The sequence below is a fragment of the Octopus sinensis genome, linkage group LG1 (assembly GCF_006345805.1).
Source record: "Octopus sinensis linkage group LG1, ASM634580v1, whole genome shotgun sequence".
NCBI lineage: Eukaryota > Metazoa > Mollusca > Cephalopoda > Octopoda > Octopodidae > Octopus > Octopus sinensis.
Window position 1 is genome coordinate 194674375 of NC_042997.1, and position 24601 is coordinate 194698975.

The window sequence follows — 24601 nt, forward strand, 5'->3', positions numbered from 1 at the left end:
TGGTTCCCAATCTTTTTCAGGCTGCTGCCCCTTTGACACCCAAACCACATTACTAGTGACCCCGCCCCAACTAACCATCACAAGCATAGACCTCTTTCTGAAGCAAATTCAAGGCAACTGTATTTCACAAATAAAATTTAATCCAATGAATCCATTTTTTTTCTACATGAATTGTTACCCCATTGTCACCCCACTTTTCTTCAATGACCCCTTGGAACTTTCCATTGTTCCCAAGGAGACAATACTGTCCACTTTAAGAACCAGTTTTAATAGTTCAACCACTCCACTGTCTGAGGATAATTTATATAAACCATGACGGCGAGCTGGCAGAAACGTTAGCACGCCCGGGCGAAATGCGTTGCCGTATTTCATCTGTCGTTATGTTTGAAGTTCAAATTCCGCTGTAGTCGACTTTGCCTTTCATCCTTTCGGGGTCGATAAATTAAGTACCAGTTACGCACTGGGGTCGATGTAATCGACTTAATCCCTTTGTCTGTCCTTGTTTGTCCCCTCTGTGTTTAGCCCTTTATGGGTAGTAAAGAAATATATATAAACCATGGCAGGATTTTAACTTGGAATGCCAGCATCGCCTTACTGGCACCCACGCCGGTGGCATGTGTAAAAGATTCGAGCGAGGTCGTTGCCAGTGCCGCCTGACTGGCCCCGTGCCAGCACATAAAAGCACCCACTACACTCTCGGAGTGGTTGCCATTAGGAAAGGCATCCAGCTGTAGAAACTCAGCCAAATCAAGATTGGAGCCTGGTGCAACCATCTGGTTTGCCAGCCCTGTCATACGTCCAACCCATGCTAGCATGGAAAGCGGACGTTAAACGATGATGAATGCAGTACCAATTCAAAACCTTCGGCCTTGACCATTTCATCTTGAGGTGGAAACAAAGGTTTGGCACTTTGTCAAGGTACCCATCATATTTGTGCATGTAGCAGCAGTTGCTTTGAGTTAAACACGCAAGTTGCACAACAACGAGGCCTACATTTGTTCGAAGATAAGTAATTAAATGAAGAGACAAACAGGTGATTGGTCAGCCATAACCATTTCATCTAGGAGGAGGAAATCAGATTTGTTCCTTTGTTGAAGGAAATTTTCTAGTCACAAACTGGCGCTTAAGAGGTTTTCATTATGGTGGTGGTGTTTAGTCCCATTCCAACCCACTATCAGACAGACCTATGAAAGATTCCAACCATGACCATCCTGTATTTACAGGCACAATTTATCTCACTACATTATGTCCTTCCTTTAAAAAAGGAATGAAGAGATTAGGCTGCCATTTCTAGCAACGACAGAGGTACTTTTGTCTAAATGAGATTCCCAAATGGTGCAGCAGAATGATCGACAAACTCAATGATTCAGAAAGTTTTTAAAAATTCATATAAAAATAGGATTTCCAAATTTAAAATATTATTATGGGTTACTTGTAATTTCAGGTAGGAGACCCAGTATAAATAGTTAAAATTACTGACCAATATTATCATTGGGAAAATTTTGCATTATATTATGTATTAAGAATATAGTTACTCGGGCCTGCAAATTGGAGGACAGCATTATCAACAATATCCTATATTACCTATTATGTTACTAAAAATAAAACATATATATATATATATATATATGTATAAATGAATAGAGTTAAGCAACAAGTTGATTAGCCACATAGCGAAAATTTAGAAATAGCAGTCAAAGACCGCTTGTTCCTATTTTCTACAAATATAGCTCCACATATTATTTACCCTTATATATATATATATATATATATATCATCATCATTTAGCGTCCACTTTCCATGCTAGCATGCGTTGCACGGTTCAACTGGGGTCTGTGAAGCCAGAAGGCTGCATCAGGCCTAGTCTGATCTGGCAGTGTTTCTATGGCTGGATGCCCTTCCTAACGCCAACCACTCCGCGAGTGTAGTGGGTGCTTTTTACGTGCCACCTGCACAGGTGCCAGACAGAGCTGGCAAACGGCCACGGACGGATGGTGCTTTTTACGTGCCACTGGCACGGGGGCCAGGCGAGGCTGGCAACGGCCACGAACGGATGGTGCTACGTGCCAGGCGTGGCTGGCAACGGTCACGAACGGATGGTGCTTTTTACGTGCCACCGGCACGGAGGCCAGTAAGGGCGGCGCTGGCAACGGCCACGATCGGATGGTTCGCTTACTTGTCACCGGCACTGGTATCACAGCTGCAATTTCCATATATATATATATATATATATGCACGTGAACTTTGAGGGAAAAAATGAGATGGATATGGTATATCATTTTTGGGGGGGCAGGGATTCCTTCACACATGTAAATTAAGGGTTACGCAAGGGTAAAGGGGTTCAGAAACACTGCTCTAGACCTTTAAGTGAGGCACGAGCAAATTTTCCTTCTGAAAATGTGGGTCTAAATCATTAATGTGTTGTCACAATGACAACGTCAGAGACATCCTTCACATGTTTTTGTTAAGTTCATGAAGATCTGATACAAGGAAGTGGTAGTGTTACAGGTACATTTTTAAACATCAGCATCATCATCATCATTTAGCATCTACCTTTGATGCTGGGCATGGATCAGGTGACTTAACAAAATCCGAGTGGGCAGAGGACTGCATCACACTCCAATGTCTGCCCCGGCATGATTTCTACAGCTGGACTCCCAATACTGGGTGCGTTTTTCCATAGTACAAGTATTTCCATGTAGCTCTGAAGACCAAAGCCCCCAATGAGTACATCTTGTAGGAAACTATAAATCTGAGTTTGTTCAATTGATTAAATGATGGGTAACTCACCTGGCTAAGTCAAAATCTACAGAAGTTGGAGATGCAACTGAAGATCCAGATGTATTTCCAGATGCGTTTCCAACTGAGATTTCCGAAGATACTGGTTCCTTTGCAACGTCCAGTTGAAGATTGTCAACATTCAAATCAGGATCACATGCTGCAGATAACCAAAAGGAGGATATGAAGAAATCAAATTAAAACCCTTACAAGTGTAAAATAATTTAATATTTATTGCACTAATGAGCACAAATAAATAAATTTGAAATAATTAACAGTGCTGAAGTCATTCACTGCAAAACTAAACAGATGTTAATACATTTTCTTGTTCACTTTCCATGCTGGCATGGGTTGGACGGTTTTACTGAGGACTGGCAATCCAGAAGGCCGTGCCAAGGTCCAATTTGATCTGGCAAGGCTTCTACAGCTGGATATCCTTCCTAGCACCAACCACTGAGTGTAGCAGGTGCTTTTTACATGCCACCAGCATGAGAGCCAGTCAGGCAGCACTGGCATTGACCATGGTGCTTTTTACGTGCCACCACAGGGCTTTATACCAAGAACAATAAAGAAAATTGCCCTGACTTGTACAGCAGTTCTTGGCCAAGTACAGGTCCTGTAGTTTAACTGCTATGAATGTATCAATTTTCCTATGCATTTTAATAATTATTTATATTTTTATTGTATGCAAATTATACGGGCCATTAGGTAAGTTTCTGTTTGTGATTGATTGAAATCAAGTTACAATAAGCTTTCTTCATGGATAAAGAGTCAATGAACCTTGATATACAGGGGTTGGACAGAATAATGGAAACACCTAGCATCATAGCATCAGAATTTTTAAATATCTATAAAACCGTCAAAAGCTTGTTTATTTTTATGTTCTTTGATTTATTATTAGTGTTGCTTAATGTCTTGCTAAAATTGCTGTTTCTTTTCAGATATCATCAGAAAAAGGTAATTGAAATTCATTAAAACGACAGATCTATCGAACTTTCAAAGAGGTCAAATTGTTGGTGTCATGGTAGGTGCTAGCTGCTGAAATGTTCTGTGTATCAAGAAGTAGTGTCTTGAAAGTAATGACAGCCTTTGAGAAAGAGGAAAAACCTGCTCGTGGAAACAAAACTCCGGAAGGAGACCACACCTTTCAGATAGGGACCGTTGGACTCTTACACAAATTGTTAGAAAGATGATCCAAAGCTGTACTTTACATCAAAGTACAGCTCAAAATATTACTGCAGAGCTTAATGACCACCTCAAGAACCCAGTTTCCACAAAAACTGTTTGCCGGGAGCTGCATAAAGCCAGATTTCACGAGAGGGCTTCTATCAGAAAACCACTACTTTCAAAAACAAACGTTGCAAAGCATTTAGAGTGGTGTAAAAACCTACAGAATTGGTCCCTAGAGCAGTGGAAGAATGTTCTTTTCTCAGATGAGTCCCTATTTCTGACCACCAGCTGAGTACGTGTGTGGAGACAGTGAAAAGAAACATTTGACCCAGACTGCCTTATTCCAACTGTTAAACATCATCATCATCATTTAACGTCCGCTTTCCATGCTAGCATGGGTTGGACGGTTCAACTGGGGTCTGGGAAGCCAGAAGGCTGCACCAGGCCCAGTCTGATCTGGCAGTGTTTCTACAGCTGGGGGGGGGGGGCTTATCTTGGAAATCTGCCAGTCCAATGATTTCCCTTCATGGCAGAATTAATAGTCAAGACTAAGCATTTTATCTGATCAAATTCATCCTATGGTTGTGGAACTGTTTCCAGAGGAAAACAGTAATATTTCAGGGTAATAATACACCACTTCACACAGCTAAAGTTGTTAATAATGGCACAAGGAACATTCTAGTGAAGTGGAACATCTTATCTGGCCACCACAGTGGTGCATTTAGAAAAACAAGTAAGGAGTCGATATCCTCCATCATCACTACAAGAACTGGAGACTATTTCATCTGAAGAATGGACAAAAATTCTTTGGAAACAATTCAAACTTTGTATGAGCCAATTGAAGCTGTAATTACTGCCAAAGGCAGTAATTCAGAACTTATGAAAGCAATGATAAAGGCATGAAATTTTACCTTGGTCCTCTTGACAAAGAGCTGGATTGTTGACAATTTTCTTACTCTTTGTAGCAAAGTTCAGCGTACAGTAGGTGTTGTAGTAGCATCTCTCTTCAGGTGCAATAGTTGCAAGCAACAGTGCGGAACTTCTACCACCAAAGGAGTCCTGGTAGAAAGAAAATTAGAAAACCGTAACAGAGATGAGCATGGATGTGTGGTTAAGGCATTTGTTTCACAACCACATGGTTCCAGATTCAATCCTACTGAACAGCTACTTCAGCAAATGTCTCCTACCAGAGTCTCAGGTTAAGCAATAGCTTCGGAAAAGATACAGTTCTATATTTAAGAGATGAGGAATTATGTACATTCGACATATTTGTCCTCATCTTTGTTGTTAACACAACGTTTCAGCTGATATACCCTCCAGCCTTCTTAAGGTGTCTTGGGGAAATTTCAAACCTGGGTTATCATTCCTAAGGTATTTTTCAATATTATTATTATTATTATTATTATTATTGAACACTAACAATAAGGTATTTTTCGATATTATTATTGAACACTAACAATAAAGTATTTTTCGATATTATTATTATTGAACACTAACAATAAAGTATTTTTCGATATTATTATTATTGAACACTAACAACAATAATATCAAAAAATACCATAGGAATGAGAACTCAGGGTCGAAATTTCCCCAAGACACCTGAAGAAGGCTAGAGGGTATATCAGCTGAAACATTATGTTAGCAACAAACAAGATGAGGACAAATATCTGAATGTAAATAATGTTCTAAAAAGATTTTGATAAATTGAAATTATGCAGAAGCCCTACATGATGGTGCGCAAGAATGTGTGCACATGCACATATCTTTCACTGATGTACATCAGTGTCATCATCATCATCATCATCCACTTTCCATGCTAGCATGGGTTTGACGGTTCAACTGGGGTCTGGGAAGCCTGAAGGCTGCACCAGGCCCAGTCTGATCTGGCAGTGTTTCTACAGCTGGATGCCCTTCCTAACGCCAACCACTCCATGAGAGTAGTGGGTGCTTTTTACGTGCCACCCGCACAGTGTAAATATAAAAAACCCTAATTAGCCTGCTGGAGGCCTGTAATTCACGATGCTAATGTTCTCAAACTGCATTACCTTTTACTTGTGTTTCAATCATTAGGCTGCAGCCATACTAGGAGATTGCCTTGAAGGGTTTTCATCACATTAACCCCAGCCAGTCATCATTTTAACGTCCGTTTTCCATGCTGGCATGGGTCAGACGGTTGGGAATGAGATCAGGAACAAGGACACTGCTTGCCTGACAGAGACATTCATTTACAATCATCATGCAACATTATGAAACATACATGAACATAGACAGAAGCTTCTTTCAGTTTCCATCTACTAAATCCTCTCAAGCCTTTAGACACCAGGGTTACAGCACAAGAGACTTCTTTAAAATGCCACACAATGGGACTGAACTCAGAACTATGTAATTGGGAATCAGACTTACTACACAACTACACCAGCACCTATGAAAACAATCAACAATGGCATATCCAACCATCTATGGAATGTTTTGATTTTACACCTGAAGCCCTCTTAAAAAGGTTATCTCTATATAAACGGCAAAATGTCGCACAAACATACACACACACGACAGATGCACAAACATACACACACACACGACAGGCTTCTTTCAGTTTCCGTCCACCAAATCCACTCACAAGGCTTTGGTCGACCCGAGGCTATAGTAGAAGACACTCACCCAAGGTGTCATGCAGTGGGACTGAACCCGGAACCACGTGGTTTGTAACAGGTGACCAGACCAATGAATTTTAGTTAGAGCTCAAAACAGTTAACAACAAACAAGATGAGGACAAATATCCGAATGTAAATAATGTTCTCTGTGTGTGTGTGTGTGTGTGTATCCTTTATACAAATCCACAATTTTTCAGTTAGAGGGCTCGCACTTTCTATGGTCATTCAAAACCGTCCAAGGGTGGTCGTGCACATCTTTACATTTCCCCAGTCACCCCACAAAGCCATTAAAAAAAAATCAATAGAAGTGACTTTTTTGTGAATTTTCTATCCAAAACCCAATCAAAATGCCCGAAACTTGATACGCCAATTGAATGCCAGCTAGCTGTATGTGATTGGTTGGAGATTTGGATAGTACTCGCATGTATGTGCGCACGCACACAGCTGTATATGCATGCACTAGCAATATGACCTGGCAACGCCGGGTCATAGTGCTAGTTCATAAATGTAATTCTTGAAAATCATGTTTACCTGTAAAAGTCTTGTAAGTTTACTGTCTCGATAGGGTATCCTTTTCTGAAAAAAAAATAAAGATTGGGATACAATGAGAAAATGAAAATACAATAAAGTAAAATATTTTTATTTAAAAAAAAATAATTTTCTTTACCTCATTTGTGATTTGAAAATTTTGATCCCTTACTCTTTTACTCGTTTCAGTTATATGACTATGGCCATGCTGGAGCAACGCCTTTAGTCGAGCAAATTGACCCCAGGACTTATTCTATTCATCTCTTTTGCCGAACTGCTAAGTTACGGGGACGTAAACACACCAGCATCGGTTGTCAAATGATGTTGGGGAACAAACAGACACACAAACATACACGCGCACACACATGTACGTACGCACGTACACAGGCGCACACACGACAGGCTTCTTTCAGTTATTGTCCACCAAATCCACTCTCAAGGCTTTTGTTGGCCCGAGGCTATAGTAGAAGACACTTGCCCAAGGTGCCACGCAGTGGGACTGAACCCGGAACCATGTGGTTCATAACAGGTGACCAGCCCAATGAATTTTAGTTAGAAGACAGTTAATATTCAGGGGTTGAAGATCAACGCTATAATGCTGATCATAGATGTATTGTATATCCCCAAGGATATACTATATGAGGTATATGGTGGATGATCAATGGGGTACATGGTGCTACATAAAAAGCACCCAGTAAACACACTAGAGTGGGTGGCATTAGAAAGTGCATCCAGCTGTAGAAACCAGACCAAAACAATGGAACCTGATGTGGCCCCTGGTCTTGCCAACTTCTGTCAAACTGTTCAACCCATGCCATCATGGAAAACAAACATTAAGTGGTGATGACAAATGTAACAAATGCAAAACCATAAATAATCAAAGTTAGCTCTAACCTACCTGACGTCTTCGAATGGCATCGACAACTTCATGGAGGACAAATAAAGATTTGTTGATGCATGAGCTTTCTCGCATCCTGAAAATGAAATTTAAAAAAAAAAAACAAAAAGTGATCACAAACAAAATTTTCCAATCGAAATATTTTATATTTCTCTGAATAAAACAAAAATAAAAAACATCCGTTTTATTTTCAGTTTGAAATTTCAAGTTAATGAAACTGAGGGCTTCATAAACCAAAAGCTGTTAGAGAACTATCATAAAAAAAATAGGCGCAGGAGTGGCTGTGTGGTAAGTAGCTTGCTAACCAACCACATGGTTCTGGGTTCAGTCCCACTGCGTGGCATCTTGGGCAAGTGTCTTCTGCTATAGCCCCGAGCCGACCAATGCCTTGTGAGTAGATTTGGTAGACGGAATCCGAAAGAAGCCTGTCGTATATATGTATATGTATGTGTGTCTGTGTTTGTACCCCTAGCATTGCTTGACAACCGATGCTGGTGTGTTTATGTCCCCATCACTTAGCAGTTTGGCAAAAGAGACCGATAGAATAAGTACTGGGCTTACAAAGAATAAGTCCTGGGGTCGAGTTGCTCGACTAAAGTCGGTGCTCCAGCATGGCCGCAGTCAAATGACTGAAACATGTAAAAGAGTAAATCAGTCTTAGCTTCAGATGAAAATGTCACCTGAAAGTTTTGGCTGCTATTTCTAACACACTGAACAACTGTAAATAACAGACATAGGCAACATTTTAAGGCCACCAGAGGTAAGTTGCACCAATAACAATTTTAAAAAAGGTCAGCCTTCATCCAGTAAATCTAATGTAACCATAACTATCACATTTTTATTCAGATATAGTATACCGAATAAAATAAAATCCAGGATCTGAGAAAACAGGTGGTTGTCTGCAAAAATTAGAAAATTCATTGTAGAAACCAAAGTAGACACCAGAGCTCTAACAAATCAGCTCTTCTGAAATTGTCCCAACCATGGCAGTATGGAAAACATGTTTAACCCTTTAGCATTCAGATTATTCTATCAAACATAATGCTTATTGATTCCCATTGATTTGAATTAATCATGCATTATCTCATATCTTCAAGATGTTGATGGTGTAATTACTTAACGTAGAATAACATTGTAGGGTAGGTGTGAAAGCCTGGATCTGGTCAGTTTGAACATAAAACACATTAACTATTTTGGTCGGATATGGCCGGTTTAAATACTAAAGGGTTAAAACAATAAACACTGGCAGAAAATATCCATTTTACCTAATCCATTTCAACCATTAGACTGCAACCATGCTGGAGCACCACCTTAAATTTTTAGTCGAATGAATGGAGCCCAGGTTTTTCCCCCCTTTATATTCTACACCCCATACTTATTTAGTTTCTTGCCGAACCACTAAGTTACAGGGATGTAAACAGACCAACACTGGTTGTCAAGTCAGGACAAACAGACATACACGATGGGCTTTCAGTTTTCATCTACCAAATCAACCCACAAGGCTTTGGTTAGCCCAAGGCTATAGAAGACACTTGGTCAGAGTACCATGCAGTGGAAGTGAACCCAGAACTACATGGTTGAGAAGCAAGCTTCTTACCACACAGCCACAACTGTGCCCATGATGACGAATATAATGAAAGAACCCTCACCTCAAGCCTTTATTTCCAGATAATTTGTTATTCTCAGAGCCAGCCAAATCAACAAACTGTATTTTACTAACACTGGTCCTAAATGGTGAACACACTTGGGTTTTCTCAATAATTACCATCAAAATGGTATGACTGCGACTGGAATGGCTATTCAAGTTGCTGGAAACAGTGGTTCTGAAGAAAAGAAAGCGCAAATATCTTTGAAAGTCATGAAACTAAAAACTTCAGAAGAAAATCTCTTATGAGAAAGCAAAAGAAAACGTTATTTCGCTTGTCAACAAATCACCTTGAAAATTTGAAAAATCAATCTAATCAATAAAGTGAAGGCAAACGTTGATACAAATTGGATTTTCATGTAAAAAGAGGTCTAAATGGGGCTGAAAGGGAATTAAAATTTACAGGAGGGGGTAACTTGGTGAGAAATTGATTGGTTGCTTTGGTGTGAAAACGGGGATTTTATTGATTTTGGGGGACACTTGGGGGGTCTAGATTAGACACCTTTGGCCCAATTTTTAAACATGGTAAAGTGGAAGCAGATTTGTAATTTAAATGCAGAAAATGGGTTCGAAATTTCGAAAATTAAGGCAAGATTTTTGAAGTTGAAAAAAAAAGATCTTTTTTTTAACATTTTTGCCTTTTATTTTTTATTGTTTACAGTTTTCATTTTTTCTGAAAGAAATTTACAGCTGCATGTGGCCCGTGTTTAGAGGTTTCATTTGCACAGTCAATCGTTGAAAAATTCCCAAAATAAGTACTAAATTTAACAAAGAAATCCTTTTTTCCCTTATTTTTAATCACTCAAATAGTGGCACGTACAAAAGGCAAGTGTGCTTTCTGTTGTCACTGCTTGATATTTATGATTGATCTTTCAAAATATTTTCTCTCAACTTACTCAAGATCATTTGTCTTTTTATAAACGGGAGAGAGATAAAAATAGAGAGTAAGAGAGTGGGAAAGTAAGAGAAAAAGGAAAGAGAAACAAAGAGTGAGAATGTGTCAATAACAGAAAGTAACAACCACACCCTCACATAGAGTGGGTCACCTTAAGCTTGTCTATATATATATATATATATATATAAAAATAAATGGAGAAATTCATAAAATACCTTTGTGACATGGCAGGCAGGAATATGGATTCAAATTCCTCATAGGAAGCTATGTCTTTCACAGTAAGGCCATGAACTATGATGTTCTTGTTGGTATCTTCCCAGATTTGCAGATCAGATTTACGTACAAGCAACAAGTCTATCAACTAAAACAAAAAGGCCAGCTGTTACTGATACCATCACATTACTGTAGTAGTAGTAGTAATAAAAATAATAAAAAATAAATAACACTACACTCTCAGAGTGGTTGGCGTTAGGAAGGACATCCAGCTGTAGAAACTCTGCCAAATCAAGACTGGAGCCTGGTGCAGCCATCTGGTTCGCCAGCCCTCAGTCAAAATCGTCCAACCCATGCTAGCATGGAAAGCGGACGTTAAACGATGATGAGGATGAATAAATAAATAATAATAAATAATACACTTAGCGGTTCGGCAAAAGAGACCGATAGAATAAGTACTGGGCTTACAAAGAATAAGTCCTGGGGTCGATTTGCTCGACGAAAGGCGGTGCTCCAGCATGGCCGCAGTCAAATGACTGAAACAAGTAAAAGAGAGTAAAAGAGAAAAAGAGAGACACTGTCTCATGGCTCCTGATCTTAACTGACTGGAAGTGTTATCATGTACATTATTTTGTCTTGGTATAAAAGATGGGCTACAGCAAATATTCTGCTCAATACCACAGATTTGCTTGTCAGTTGTTTGACCTTAACCAGTTGAGCATGTCCCTTAGTGGCTGACGATATTTGCATCTCTGATCACGAGCAGAAGTAGTGGGGGAGCATCATAGCCATGTGTTGAGAGGGATTCTTTGGGGTTTGAATAATTCACCTTTGGAAACATGGGTGGTTCGTTCGACATCCTTAAACAATCCTTATTCAGGGACCTTTTGAGCGGGATGGGCTATTCAACCAGAAGAAAATTCTAACTGGGCCCCACCTGCAAGGTCATGCGCTGCTTATCTTGATATGGGATCACCATGTCGCGCACATATGGTTGTGATGCATGTGCCTGGTGTACCCTTATCAGACGAGTAGTCATGATGGGTATACTGGGCTCTGTATATTTTACCCCAGTGTCACTTTGATGGCATGCACTGCTCTCTCACTCAATAATAATAATAATTAGTAGTAGTAGTGGTGGTGGTAGTGACAAGGTGGTGAGCTGGCAGAATCATTAGCATGCCAGACAAAATGCTTAGTGGCATCTTGTCCGACTTTACAGCCCAAGTTCAAATTTGCCTTTCACCATTTCAAGGTTGATAAATTAAGAACCTGTCAAGTACTGGTGGTCGATGTAATTGACTAGACCACACCCCCAAAATTTCAGGCCTCGTGCCTATAGGAGACCAGATTATTTCTTCTAGTAGTAGGACGAGATGAATGTTAAACATCCATTGTCCATACTGGCAGGGGTTGGAAGAGTTATGTTAAAAAAAAAAAAAATCAATAATTATAATTTGGAAGATGAATAAAAAATAAAAGGAAAATATAGAAAATTAAGGAAAACATTTAGAATCATAACCAGAGACACACGGCAAAAGAAATTGGAAGGGAAATGCCAGGAATTCACGAAAATAAGTGAATGTATATGATTAGCCATCACTTGCAAGCAAGTTTTTTTCACGCTGAGAGTTGCTGAAGCGTGGAACAAACTGCCGGCATCGGTTGTTAGTTGTCGGAGCACTGCATCCTTCAAGACTTCCATGCTTCCTGAGATTCGCCAACACTACACTTGATTTTCTCCCCTCCATACACACACAAGCATGTTCACTTTCCAGACATTTCTACATTACTGCATGTACTTTATATGCACTTTCTGACAAGTTGTGGTGCACCTGAGCACTGTATACAATAATTTCATTATTATATATTATTATTATAATTTGTGCAATGTTTTGTTTAGATGTCTGGTCACCCTTGACCTTTTTTGCCGTTGACCCAACAGAATATTAAGGTTGTGTCAAATGGAGATTCGCAAGAGAGTGGCATTATCACTGTTACAAATGAGTCAACTGTAGCAACATGAAATGTAGTGTCTTACTCTAAGACAATGTACTAGGAATCAAACCCACAACCTTATGAACGTGAACCTAAAAGCCTAACCATTAACCCTTTACACCGGCCATATCCAGCCCAAATATTCTACCTGTTCTATGTTCAAACTGGCCGGATCTGGCTTTGCACACTCATTCTACAACGTCATTTTAAAAATAAGCAACTACATCCTCAAAATTTTAATGCTACGTCTTTGCATGATTAATTCAAAGCAATTTGATTACATAAGCATTACGTTTGACAGAATAATCTGAATACTAAAGGGTTAAGCCACATCCCCTCACACTACAAGTGGGGAAAACTGGGGGTGGGAGATGTGAAAGATGAAAGGCTGTCCATTTTGAAGAAAATCAGTAGACAATATAATTGGAGGAAGAGAAAAGGGATCTTTTCGGTTTGAACAGCAGTTTTTTCTAGCGGTGTCATGAAATTGTCACCCATAATTATGACCTTAGTATCGATCTATTGCATTTCAATCTGTTTTAGGGTTAGGGGTTGGGGGGAAGGGTATCTTTTTTTCTTCAGAAATGTAAATAAACCCAATCTGTTTCTTAAACGAAGGACATATTCATACGGCACAGAATGTTTTTTAACTCAATAGACGTCAGTGATTGGTTGAAATTGCAGGAATTGAAGAAAAAAAACAACAAATCCCTTACAAACTGTAGAATTTTCTCAATAAAGCCAAGAGAAAAAGATGTTTTATAAACACATTCTACCAGTATACAAAGTTTAAAATTTTTTTTTAGTTACCTAGAAATTATGTTAAAAACTGCCATTCAAACCAAAAAGATCCAAGAAAAGATATACTCCATACTTAATTGTCCTATGAGGTGTTTAACCCTTTAGTGTTTAAACTGGCCAAATCCAGCCCAATATATTCTACATGTTTTATATTCAAACAGGCAATATCTAGCATCTCACACCTAACCTACAATGCCATTCTGAAAAACAATCACATCATTGAAATCTCAAAGCTATAACAATGCTTGATTAATTCAAAATAATTTGAGTGAAAAAGTATTACATTTAACAGAGTAATCTGAACACTAAAGGGTTAATGTTAATAGAGTGGAAGCGCAATGGCCCAGTGGTTAGGGCAGCGGACTCGCGGTTTCGATTCCCAGACCGGGCGTTGTGAGTGTTTATTGAGCGAAAACACCTAACGCTCCACGAGTTTCCGGCAGGGATTGTGGTGATCCCTGCTGTACTCTTTCACCACAACTTTCTCTCACTCTTTCTTCCTGTTTCTGTTGTACCTGTATTTCAAAGGGCCGGCCTTGTCACTCACTGTGTCACGCTGAATATCCCCGAGAACTACGTTAAGGGTATGTGTCTGTGAAGTGCTCAGCCACTTACACGTTAATTTCACAAGCAGGCTGTTCCATTGATCGGATCAACCGGAACCCTCGTCGTAACCGACGGAGTGCTTCCAATGTTAATAGAACAATATTGGAGAAGAAAATATAATGTAAAGAAAAAAGAAAAAAGAAACAAAAATACCTTTTCATTATAAATCTCTAAAAATGACAATTTCATTTTATAAGTATGCATTTCATTTGTAGCAGTTTCAACGGTCTGGAATAAATCCCTTAATGCTTGTGGTACAATTCCTGGATTATCACTGGTTCCGATCATTGTATAGGTTTTTCCTGAAAAGGATAAATCAAAACCCAGTGGTGAGACTTACAATATTTCAAATAATTAAAAAATGAAAAACCAATTTTTTTTAAAAAAAAGCTCTTTACCTGTTCCTGTAGCTCCATATGCCAAAACTGACATATTTTCTCCATTGAAGACTTTATCTAATTTAGGTGCCACGAAGGTTTTATAAACATCATCTTGGGTACTGTCAGCATCAAACACTGTAGTAAACCTGAGGAAAGGATGAATAACACATTGAAGAAATTGAAAACAAGTTAATCAAGAATTAAACTGGAGGTTAAAAAGGAGATACATCATCATCATCGTTTAACATCCGTTCTCCATGCTAGCATGGGTTGGACGGTTCGACCGGGGAACTGGGAAGCCAGAAGGCTGCACCAGGCTCCAGTCTTATCTGGCAATGTTTCTACAGCTGGATGCTCTTCATAACGCCAACCACTCCATGAGTGAAGTGGGTGCTTTTTACGTGCCACCTGCACAGGTGCCAGGCGAGGCTGGCAATGGCCATGGTCAGATTGGTGCATTTTATGTGCCACCGGCACGGAAGCCAGTCGAGGCGGCACTGGCTTCAGCCAGTCAAAATAGAAAAACTGGTGCAGATTTCATTCAAAGTCCAGAAGCAGACAAAATACAGGCAAGTGTTTAACAGAGTAAGAAGTAGGGTTGAGAAACTTAAAAGATTGAGATTCTGAAGTGGAATGTAGCACAAAGTCTTCAATAATCTGTCTTAATACCAACCCATCTGACACAGCCCCTAGTTCTACGATTCATCTACGATTGCTCCTTCATGCAAGCTCAGAAAATATCACCCAGTCTCATGAAGAAACAATAGGGTTTGTCATCAACAGATTAGCAGAGATAGATAAAATAGAGACAAGAGATGTCATGGTTGGTACTCAATACCCAAAAAATAAAATAAATGCGCCCTTTTAAAGCCTAGAAAAAACAAACAAGAGTGGCTGTGGTAAGTAGCTAGCTTACCAACTACATAGTTCCGGGTTCAATCCCACTGCATGGCATCTTGGGCAAGTGTCTTCTACTATAGCCTCGGGCCGACCAAAGCCATGAGTGGATTTGGTAGACGGAAACTGAAAGAAGCCCATCGTATATGTTTGTGTGTCTGTGCTTGTCCCCCCCCCCCCACCACTATCGCTTGACAACCGATGCTGGTGTGTTTACGTCCCCTTAACTTAGGCAAAAAGACTGAGAATAAGTACTAGGCTTACAAAGAATAAGTCGGTGCTCCAACATGGCCGCAGTCAAATTACTGAAACAAGTAAAAGTGTAGGAGTACACAAGAACAAATGTACAACCCGTTAGCTTTCTCTTTCCACTTCAATACGTCAACTGACAGTTGACCACACTTGCTCACAGAAATTATCGAGTAGTGTGTTTATGGAATTCAAGTCAAAACAAAAGATCATTTTAATACTCACTTGTATTTGATATTCTGAGTATAGTCTCTATGATTCACGATTTCCAAGCTGTCTTTCTCACAAGTGATGCAGCAAGAATCTGCTTCAATAAATTGGGGTCGCACTCGAACAGCAACCTCTACTCTATTCTGAAGTGCTGGTTTAGACTCCATAGTGCTGCTAGCCAGGAGATATTTACCTGCAAAACATAGAAGACAACATGTATGTTAACTTAAGAGAAAGAGGTTTTACAGATAGACACCGTGGTGCTATCTCGGAGCTATTTACCTGAAGAATATACATGTATGATCATTCAATGTACTAGAAATAGCAGTCAAATCTCTCTCAAACCAAACACCCACCTTAAGTGTGATCTACGATTCCCTGCGCCTGACAGAGGCAACATCTGATCACAAACCTGTAACCACTCAGGATTAACCAGGTACTAAACAACGATTGCTAGTTTTCATTTAAAAGGTTTGGATTCTCCATATAAAACTATGAAAAATAAATTACGATAAAGAGTGAAAATTTTGGGATCCGGTGGTGAGGTTATGAAACACCTTATAAACCCTCACCCACTAATTTTTTTTTCAGAATTAATTTATGGGTAATTGTTTAGTTTACGTTTGTAAATATTCTACACGTTGGAATATGGGATCTTTTCCTTTTGAATGGCAGTTTTCAATACAATTTCTAGTTAACTCAACACTTTTAAACTTCGTATACTCTTGGCTTTGAGAAAATTGTAATTTGTTTAACGTAGTTTAATTTTTCGAATTTTAACCAATCAATCGCCTCTATTGAGCTAAAATCATTTGCTGCGTCTAAAACTGAGACAACATTCTGTCACTGTTGTGTTTAAGTACGGAAAGCATGTGTATAAAATTATAGAATTATTTTGTTTGTTAATTGTTTAAATTATTTTCCATTGCTTTCGTTTTAGCCTTTCGTTTTTTCCTTTTCTTAATCAATGGAAAATAGTTTAAACAATACACGTGTATCTCAAAACAAAAACAAAGCAAATAATTTTAGACACGCGTAACAATTAAATTAATTTAACAATTAAGAAAAAAAAGGCTAAAATTTAGGGTTAGGGTTGGGGTGAGGGTCAGTGACAGGATGTCTGTTTTAGACGCAGCAAATGATTTTAGCTAAATACAGGCCATCGATTGGTTAAAATTCGAAAAATTAAACTACGTCAAACTTACAAATTACAATTTTCTCAAGAAAGCCAAGAGAAAAAAATGTTTTATTTTGACACATTCTACCAGTATACGAAGTTTTAAAGTGTTTAGTTAACTAGAATTATGCAAGAATAAAATACAAATTGGCAGAATTATGGTTTAAGCATATCATAGCCTCACATTTTTGGGAGTTTCCAGAAAATTTTTGCGAATGTGTTCTCTTAAGTACTATTCTAGTACTAGATAAAGTACAAAGAATAAGTCTTGGGGTTGATTTGCTCGACTAAAGGTGGTGCTCCAGCATGGCCACAATCAAATGACTGAAACAAGTACAAGAGTGAGAGAGAAGAGGTTCAGTTTCCCACCCCACCTTTTTCAAATCAAAATAAGTGGTTTGTGACACATGGTCAGGGTAGTTGATTCCATCAGAAAAATTCAAAGCTTTCTCGGAAATTTCACAGACCCGGTTAATGCTTTCAATATTACCCAACAAAAAAACTAGTACAACAGGTGTAAAATTGTATGAAACGAATGAATAAATGCGCGCAAACCAACAGATGTAGGTGGGGTCACGGTTTTCAAAAATCGCACTTTCAAAATTTCAATTACCCCTCCTGGAATCTGGCTGCTTTTTTTTTTTTATTCTTTTGCGAAAACCGATGAAAAATAAGATTACAATTCAAGGCCAGATTTCCGTCGCCACCCCCGAAATGAACGCCTTTTTTAAAATTCTTTTTTTCGACACAAAACTCCCTTTTCGGCTACGGGGAATATGAATCTGCAAAAAATGGCAAAAATCGATATTTTTAATTTACCACCCCCCATTTCCTTCATTTTATTATAATCGAACTAGGATCTTTTCGGTTTGAACGGCAGTTTTTTCCAGCGATATCATATGAATGTCACCCATAATTATGACCCTAGTATCGATCTATTGCATTTCAGTCTGTTTTAGGGTTAGGGGTGAGGGAAGGGTATTTTTTTTCTTCACAAATGTAAATAAACCCAATCTGTTTCTTAAACGAGGGACATATTCATACGGCACAGAATGTTTTCACCTCAATAGACGTCATTGATTGGTCGAAATTGCAGAAAATGAAAAACAACAACAAATATCTTACAAACTATAGAATTTTCTCAATAAAGCCAAGAGAAAAAGATGTTTTATAAACACATTCTACCAGTATACGAAGTTTAAAAGTGTTTAGTTACGTGGAAATTATTTTAAAAAACTGCCGGTCAAACCGAAAAGATCCTCGAACTGTCATTTGCTTCCACGGAAATATATTTCTTTACTGCCCACAAGGGGCTAAACATAGAGGGGACAAACAAAGACAGACAAAGGGATTAAGTCGATTACATCGACCCCAGTTGGAAACTGGTACTTTATTTAATCGACCCCGAAAGGATGAAAGACAAAGTCAACCTCGGTGGAATTTGAACTCAGAACGTAACGACAGACGAAATACGGCTACGCATTTCGCCCGGCGTGTTAACGTTTCTGCCAGCACCCGAAGTGAAATGTTTTGATTTTGTCGAGTTATATCGAAGGAATGCCGACAAAAGTTTCAAAACATTTCTGTAGTCACGGTTAGGGTTTCGGGAAAGTCAAAATTGAAGAATTTTGGGTGAGGGTTACATAAACAGAAAAGCATGCACACACAGACGTACAAACCATTAGCTTCCTCTTTCCACTTCGACACGTCAAGCAGAACAAGGCACGTAGCCGACAACACGTGCTCACAGATCGAGCTGGCAGAAACGTTAGCGCGCCGGGCGAAATGCTTAGCGGTATTGCGTCTGTCGTTGCGTTCTGAGTTCAAATTCCGCCGAGGTCGACTTTGCCTTTCATCCTTTCGGGGTCGATAAATTAAAGTACCAGTTACGCACTGGGGTCGATGTAATCGACTTAATACCTATGTCTGTCCTTGTTTGTCTCCTCTATGTTTAGCCCCTTGTGGGTAGTAAAGAAATAGGTATTGCGTCTGTCGTTGCGTTCTGAGTTCAAATTCCGCCGAGGTCGACTTTGCATTTCATCCTTTCGGGGTCGATAAATTAAAGTACCAGTTACGCACTGGGGTCGATGTAATCGACTTGATCCGTTTGTCTGTCCTTGTTGGTCCCCTCTATGTGTAGCCCCTTGTGGGCAATAAAGAAACATATTGCCGAGGGCTTTGTTTACAAATCTACACAAAACGAAATCTACCTCTTTTTCTTCTAATACCTGTTGCACTAGTTTTCTTTGTTTCGCTTTTGTTTCCGGGTAATATCGCAAACATTAAATTGCTTTCTGCTGTCTCTTTACCCATATTTTTAGATAACATTTTGCAGAGATAGGCGCAGGAGTGGCTGTGTGGTAAGTAGCTTGTTCACCAACCACATGGATCTGGGTTCAGTCCCACTGCGTGGCACCTTGGGCAAGTGTCTTCTACTATAGCCTCGGGCCGAACAAAGCCATGTGAGTGGATTTGGTAGACGGAAACTGAAAGAAGCCCGTCGTATATATGTATATATATGCGTGTGTCCCCCTAGCATTGCTTAACAACCGATGCTGGTGTGTTTATGTCCCCGTTACTTAGCGGTTCGGCAAAAGAGACCGATAGAATAAGTACAGGGCTTACAAAAGAATAAGTCCCGGGGTCGAGTTGCTCGCTTAAAGGCGGTGCTCCAGCATGGCCGCAGTCAAATGACTGAAACAAGTAAAAGAGTATACGTTTTCGAGAGTGTGGATTACATAAGAGCGAAAATTCGGGATCTTTTCGGTTTGAACGGCAGTTTTTAACATGATTTCTAACTAAAAAATTTTTAACTTCGTATACTGGTAGAATTTGTTTGTAAAACATCTTTTTCTCGGTTAATATAGGGCGTTACGATTATCAGAAAATCAAAAAAAAATGTGTAATAGGTGTAAAACAACTTCCTATGAACGAATATGAAAAAAAAATTCGCGCACGCGAAAGGGGGGTGGGGGAGAGGCCTCGGAAAATTCACATCGGGAAGTTCCGAAAGCGTCTGAGGGGCTGACCCGGGCACCAAAACAAAAAAAAATAGTGTAATATGTGTAAAACAACTTGCTCTAAACGAATATGAAAAAAAAAATGCGCTCTCGCGAAAGAGGGGTGGGGGAGAGGCATCGGAAAATTTATATCGGGAATTTCCGAAAGCGTCTGAACCGGGCACAAAAACAAAAACAGCGTAATAAGTGTAAAACAACTTGCTCTAAACGACTAGCATGAAAAAAATGCGCGCTCGCGAAAGGGGGGTGGGGGAGAGGCTTCGGAAATTTCACATCTTCAGTCCACGGCCTTTAAACTAAGAAAAAATAGTGTAATTGGTGTAAAACTACTTGTTCTAAACGAGTATCAAGAACACACACTCACACATGAATCATAAACTCCGTATTTTTGTACATATTTCGCAAAAAAAAAAAAAAAGAAAAGAAATTCTGGAAAAAGTGAAGAAATGTTGGATCTCATTCCTTGGTTAAAGCTATTTTAAACATTAAATTTATGCTTTTCTTTGAAATAGTTCAGATATATGCAATTCTTCTCACTTATTAAGATGCATTTATCAGAAAAAGAGACAGAAAAAATAATTATTTTGTGTCAATCCTTCCCTAATTATCCTTTAATTAGTTTTGGCGTGTATTTTTTTCCCAAATTTATTTTTTCACCTTTACAACACTGTTTAGTAAAGCAATTAATTATCTTTATAATTTGCATATTTGACTTATTAATCAAAATTCTCTAGATGTAATATATACTAAGTAATGCATCCTTCATTTATGTGTTCCGTTCTGTATTATGCATGCGTGACTGTTTGTATGTAAGTGTGTTTAACTGTGCACGTGAATGTGAATATTAAAGAACATATTTATTTACTATGATTGTTATTTTCAGAACAAATAAATCTTTTGGCTGTTATGTTATTGATGTTATTATTATTGCTAGTTAAAGGGTGGTGACTTGGCTGAATATTTTGAGTCTTGTAGTATGTAGTTGTGTTAGTCAATATTCTGAGTTCAAATCCAACTCATTTCTTTATCATCATTATCGATGGACCACTCAAAGAGGTATGTATACATTATCATTTTCGTAACATAATTTCTGTAGTATTTCAAGATGTTTCTGACACGTATTTTGATTCACATGGCGGAGATCCAACATTTCTTCACTTTTTCCAGAATTTCTTCTCTTTATTATTTTTTTTTTTTGCGAAATATGTACAAAAATACGGAGTTTATGATTCATGTGTGAGTGTGTGTTCTTGATACTCGTTTAGAACAAGTAGTTTTACACCAATTACACTATTTTTTCTTAGTTTAAAGGCCGTGGACTGAAGATGTGAAATTTCCGAAGCCTCTCCCCCACCCCCCTTTCGCGAGCGCGCATTTTTTTCATGATAGTCGTTTAGAGCAAGTTGTTTTACACCTATTACGCTGTTTTTGTTTTTGTTTTTGTGCCCGGTTCAGACGCTTTCGGAAATTCCCGATATAAATTTTCCGAAGCCTCTCCCCCACCCCTCTTTCGCGAGAGCGCATTTTTTTTTCATATTCGTTTAGAGCAAGTTGTTTTACACATATTACACTATTTTTTTTTTGTTTTAGTGCCCGGGTCAGCCCCTCAGACGCTTTCGGAACTTCCCGATGTGAATTTTCCGAGGCCTCTCCCCCACCCCCCTTTCGCGTGCGCGAATTTTTTTTTTCATATTCGTTCATAGGAAGTTGTTTTACACCTATTACACACTTTTTTTTTTCTGATAATCGTAACGCCCTATATTAACCTTTTTCTCTTGGCTTTATTGAGAAAATTCTATAGTTTCTAAGATATTTGGGGTTTTTTTTTTTTCTTCAATTTCAACCAATTAATGACGTCTATTTTAGGTGAAAACATTCTGTGCCGTATGAATATGTCCATGGTTTAAGAAACAGATTGGGTTTATTGGTACCGGGTTGGTATACATTTGTGAAGAAAACGAAGTTGACTACTTTCACTTCTGACAACTAAAAGCATGACAGTGCCAAAAAAAGATACCTTTCCCCCTAACCTTAAAATAGATTGAAATGCAATAGATCGATACTAGGGTCATAATTATGGGTGACATTCATATGACACCACTAGAAAAAACTACCGTTCAAACCGAAAAGATCCAAAATTCGAACAAGTTTGAAAAGAATAAGTGAAAATGCTAAAGTTATAGAAATTAGTGGTAACGAAGGGTGGGTAGGAGAGAAAGAATGATACAAAATTCAAAAAAAGAATTTTAATAAAATTAAAATAAGCGTTAGTGCTTGTGTGTGAGACAACTAAATGTATAACATTAAAACAAAACAGCTTTTTCGTACCTCTTAGACTCATTGGACATACTAATCCCAGAGGCGTGGGAGTAGCTGTGTGGTAAGTAGCTTGCTAACCAACCACATGGTTCCGGGTTCAGTCCCACTGCGTGGCACCTCGGGCAAGCGTCTTCTACTATAGCCTCGGGCCGACCAAAGCCTTGTGAGTGGATTTGGTAGACGGAAACTGAAAGAAGCCCGTCGTATATATATATATATATATATATATATATATATATATATATATGCGTGGGTGTGTTTATGTCTGTGTTTGTCCCCCTAGCATTGCTTGACAACCGATGCTGGTGTGTTTGCGTCCCCGTCACTTAGTGGTTCGGCAAAAGAGACCGATAGAATAAGTACGGGGCTTACAAAGAATAAGTCCCGGGGTCGATTTGCTCGACTAAAGGCGGTGCTCCAGCATGGTCGCAGTCAAATGACTGAAACAAGTAAGAGTATTTGAAATAGTATCTTTCACTTTGTAAGTTTTCCCGCCGAAACTAATGCGTTTCACTGTGTGTGTGTGTGTGTGTGTGTGTGTGTGTGTGTGTGTGTGTGTGTGTGTGTGTGTGTGTGTGTGTGTGTGAATAGGGAGAGAAAGATGAGTATGGATAAAGTAAGAAAGAAAGGGCAATCTATGAAAGAGGGGAGACAAATGAAAATAAGAAAACAAATGATACGAAGCTAATGAGATTTTTAAAAACTTGAGACTTACTTTATGCAGTTGAAAAGCAATTTTGTATGGAGGGCTTTCGATTTATCCTTTGAATTTGTCTACAATTCATCTGAAACCCACACAGATAAAATGTAGACGAATTCACCTAGAACAGGGACAGGGTACCTGGAATTGTTTTGAGGGAATGAATAAATATCAGGCCAGGTATTGATGAAAATAGATACCTGTCCTTCTTACCCATTCTTATGTCCCTCCACGAAATTTCAATGTTTTATATGTGCAAGTGATCTTACCCATTTAAGATTTGGCTGTTATTTCAAGAATGTGGATAGCCTGCTTGAAGGCAAAAGCCGTAGAATTGAGAGGGAAGGGTTTGGGGTTTTTCAATATATATCCATCTTCCAGAAAGTTATGAGGGAAAAATCGGATCTTGTGAATTTTCCCATAGTCCTCTCTCCCCACCAGGTTCGTTTGCGCAATTTTTTCTTTCATATTCGTTTTCTAAACAGTTAATACCCAGCAGGTTGGGGTTTTTTTTTCGTCAACGGGTGAGGATCTTTATATTGACCTTTTCAGATACATTAGGTCAGGGTAGTTGATTCCACGCGAAAACTCCGAGGTCGATGGCAGCGAAGTGGAAATGGCTGTGCAGGGTAGAACACTAAAACCGCGAGCGATAGTAACAGCATGATGTGGTGATGGGCATGGACGTTATCTTAGTGAATCGGCTGAGGGTGAACTTGTTAAAATTTACCGCCCTGTCTCAACACGCGTGCACATGTGTCTGCTCATCACGACTGCCCCAGGCCAAATGAACTGGTCCCGTTTCTCTAACTTCGTCGCTCCCTCTTCCGTTGACGTCACTGACCTTTTCTTCCGGTTCACCGCATCCCACAAAATGAAACTGGAAAAAAGTCAACTGGCTTTTTGGCGGAAGAATACGTAAAACGTTTTCGAATTAAAATTCTTAATAATTTCAGAGGAAATTGTGATTTAAGGGAGACCTGGCTGTTCTTTCTAGCACATCCCAAGACCTCTGTCATTTCTTTCTCATTCACATCTATTGATGTTTTTCAATATTTTCCTCCCCATAAACACAATTTATGGAATGATGCCAAAGTAACACCCGCATAATCTATTGCTGGGGTATATCAGCAAAAAAAAAAAAAATGGCAATTTAAATTTTTACTCGCACCCCAACAGAGCAAGACCGTGTATTTGTAAGAAAAACCTTTTCTAACAAAATTATGCTGTCATCTTTTACATTAAAATCACTCTGGATAAATCCCAGCAATACTTTTCTCAGGCTCTCCAATATTTTTTTATAATTATAAAAAATGAGTGGGGTTTTAAAAAAATCTAATTTTTTTTTATAGCATAAATGTGTTTAAAGGGGACGAATATTGAAATATCAATATTCGCCAACGAAATAATGCCATTGATTGGTATGGCTGTTTTTGATACGCTATAGGCCTTAGGAACATAACCAT

General features: G+C 38.9%; 1 protein-coding gene across 2 annotated transcripts in view; it reads right to left on the bottom strand.

Moving 5' to 3' along the window:
* LOC115214109 (kinesin-like protein KIF22) overlaps positions 1-24601 on the bottom strand; it is a 45348-nt gene that overhangs the window by 15071 nt on the left and 5676 nt on the right. For both annotated transcript variants that reach the window (XM_029783186.2, XM_029783171.2), the window contains exons 2-10: positions 15935-16112; positions 14582-14709; positions 14337-14485; positions 10781-10926; positions 9675-9848; positions 8026-8101; positions 7131-7175; positions 4860-5007; positions 2791-2938 (exon numbers count right to left, since the gene is read on the bottom strand). In XM_029783186.2, the coding sequence (XP_029639046.1) occupies positions 2791-2938; positions 4860-5007; positions 7131-7175; positions 8026-8101; positions 9675-9848; positions 10781-10926; positions 14337-14485; positions 14582-14709; positions 15935-16086 (1166 nt within the window). In that variant the 5' untranslated portion in view covers positions 16087-16112. The remainder of the gene's footprint in view (positions 1-2790; positions 2939-4859; positions 5008-7130; positions 7176-8025; positions 8102-9674; positions 9849-10780; positions 10927-14336; positions 14486-14581; positions 14710-15934; positions 16113-24601) is intronic.